Here is a 1,024-nt window from a genome sequence, read left to right on the forward strand (position 1 = left end):
TTATTGTTGGTGAGTTGTTATTAGTGTGTCAACACTGAACAGGTCTCTACAGTCTTACCACCCTAGCGTTGTGGTTTGGTGCAGTCTTGTGTTGTTGCTCTCTCTCCTGCTCAGGTGTTGCCTCTCCTCCTGTGGAGCAGCTTCGGTTCATGCAGCTGCTTCCACTCACCAATTAGTGGGAGGTATCAGAGTGGACAGAGGAAGCCCAGTCAGTGGCAGTGGGCCAGTGTTTAACAGAGTGAGAACCGTGCGCTGTGTTACTCCTTGCTGTGTGAAGGAGGGTGCTACGTCATCTATCTGACCCTGCACTTCTTGTTCTCTGAACTTAGTTTAGAGATCTACATGTTATGTTGTGAAAACCTGGTTGTTTAGTTCATTAGAAACTAAAAAAACATCTTTAATTACTTTTTGTATTTTAGTTTGTTAAACAAAAGTCCTTGTTTTTTTTTACAAATTTTTCTGGCTCTTGTTTCTTTTTTCTTCCCAGGAAAAGATTTATTTCATTTTATTCCTCATTGAGGAACGTAAGAAAGTAAAAAGTCTCTGTAATTGTTCTGGTGAAGTGACTTAAATGTTTCACCTCTTCCTCCTCTATCAGACAGCGTCTGTCCTTACCTGAGAGTCTCCAGTGTACAGTGTGGACTCTTCAGTCCGGCAGACAAAACCTTCACACTTGAGTCCCGCAGGTTGTTCTTACTCAGGTCCAGGTGTCTCAGACTAGAGGACTGGGAGCTGAGGACTGAGGCCAGAGCTTCACAGCTTCTCTCTGAGAGGTTACAGCCACTCAGACTGAAGAGGAATTTAAGGAAAAAACACTAAAATATTCAATATTTAAAGTAAATAACAGGTCAGAGTTATGAATACAAAACAGCTAAACACTAACCTGAGAGTTTCCAGTGCACAGTGTGGACTCTTCAGTCCACCAGACAGCTTCTTGAACCCTGAATCCTTCAGGTCGTTGTTACTCAGGTCCAGGTGTCTCAGACTAGAGGACTGGGAGCTGAGGACTGAGGACAGAGCTTCA

At 43.5% G+C, this 1,024-nt stretch overlaps 2 protein-coding genes across 2 annotated transcripts in view; both read right to left on the reverse strand.

The window, feature by feature from the left end:
* The window catches only part of LOC147817803 (uncharacterized), a 17,846-nt gene that overhangs the window by 2,549 nt on the left and 14,273 nt on the right, over nt 1-1,024 (reverse strand). The window lies entirely within an intron of this gene.
* The window catches only part of LOC147817804 (uncharacterized), a 1,476-nt gene continuing 463 nt past the window's right edge, over nt 12-1,024 (reverse strand). The window contains exons 2-3 of the mRNA XM_087180074.1: nt 884-1,019; nt 12-789 (exon numbers count right to left, since the gene is read on the reverse strand). Coding sequence (XP_087036200.1) covers nt 612-789; nt 884-1,019 — 314 coding nt within the window. The 3' untranslated portion in view covers nt 12-611. The remainder of the gene's footprint in view (nt 790-883; nt 1,020-1,024) is intronic.

Source organism: Seriola lalandi, unplaced genomic scaffold, assembly GCF_002814215.2.
Source record: "Seriola lalandi dorsalis isolate HSWRI2012SDOR001 ecotype SW California unplaced genomic scaffold, Sedor1 jcf7180002054887, whole genome shotgun sequence".
Taxonomy (NCBI): domain Eukaryota; kingdom Metazoa; phylum Chordata; class Actinopteri; order Carangiformes; family Carangidae; genus Seriola; species Seriola lalandi.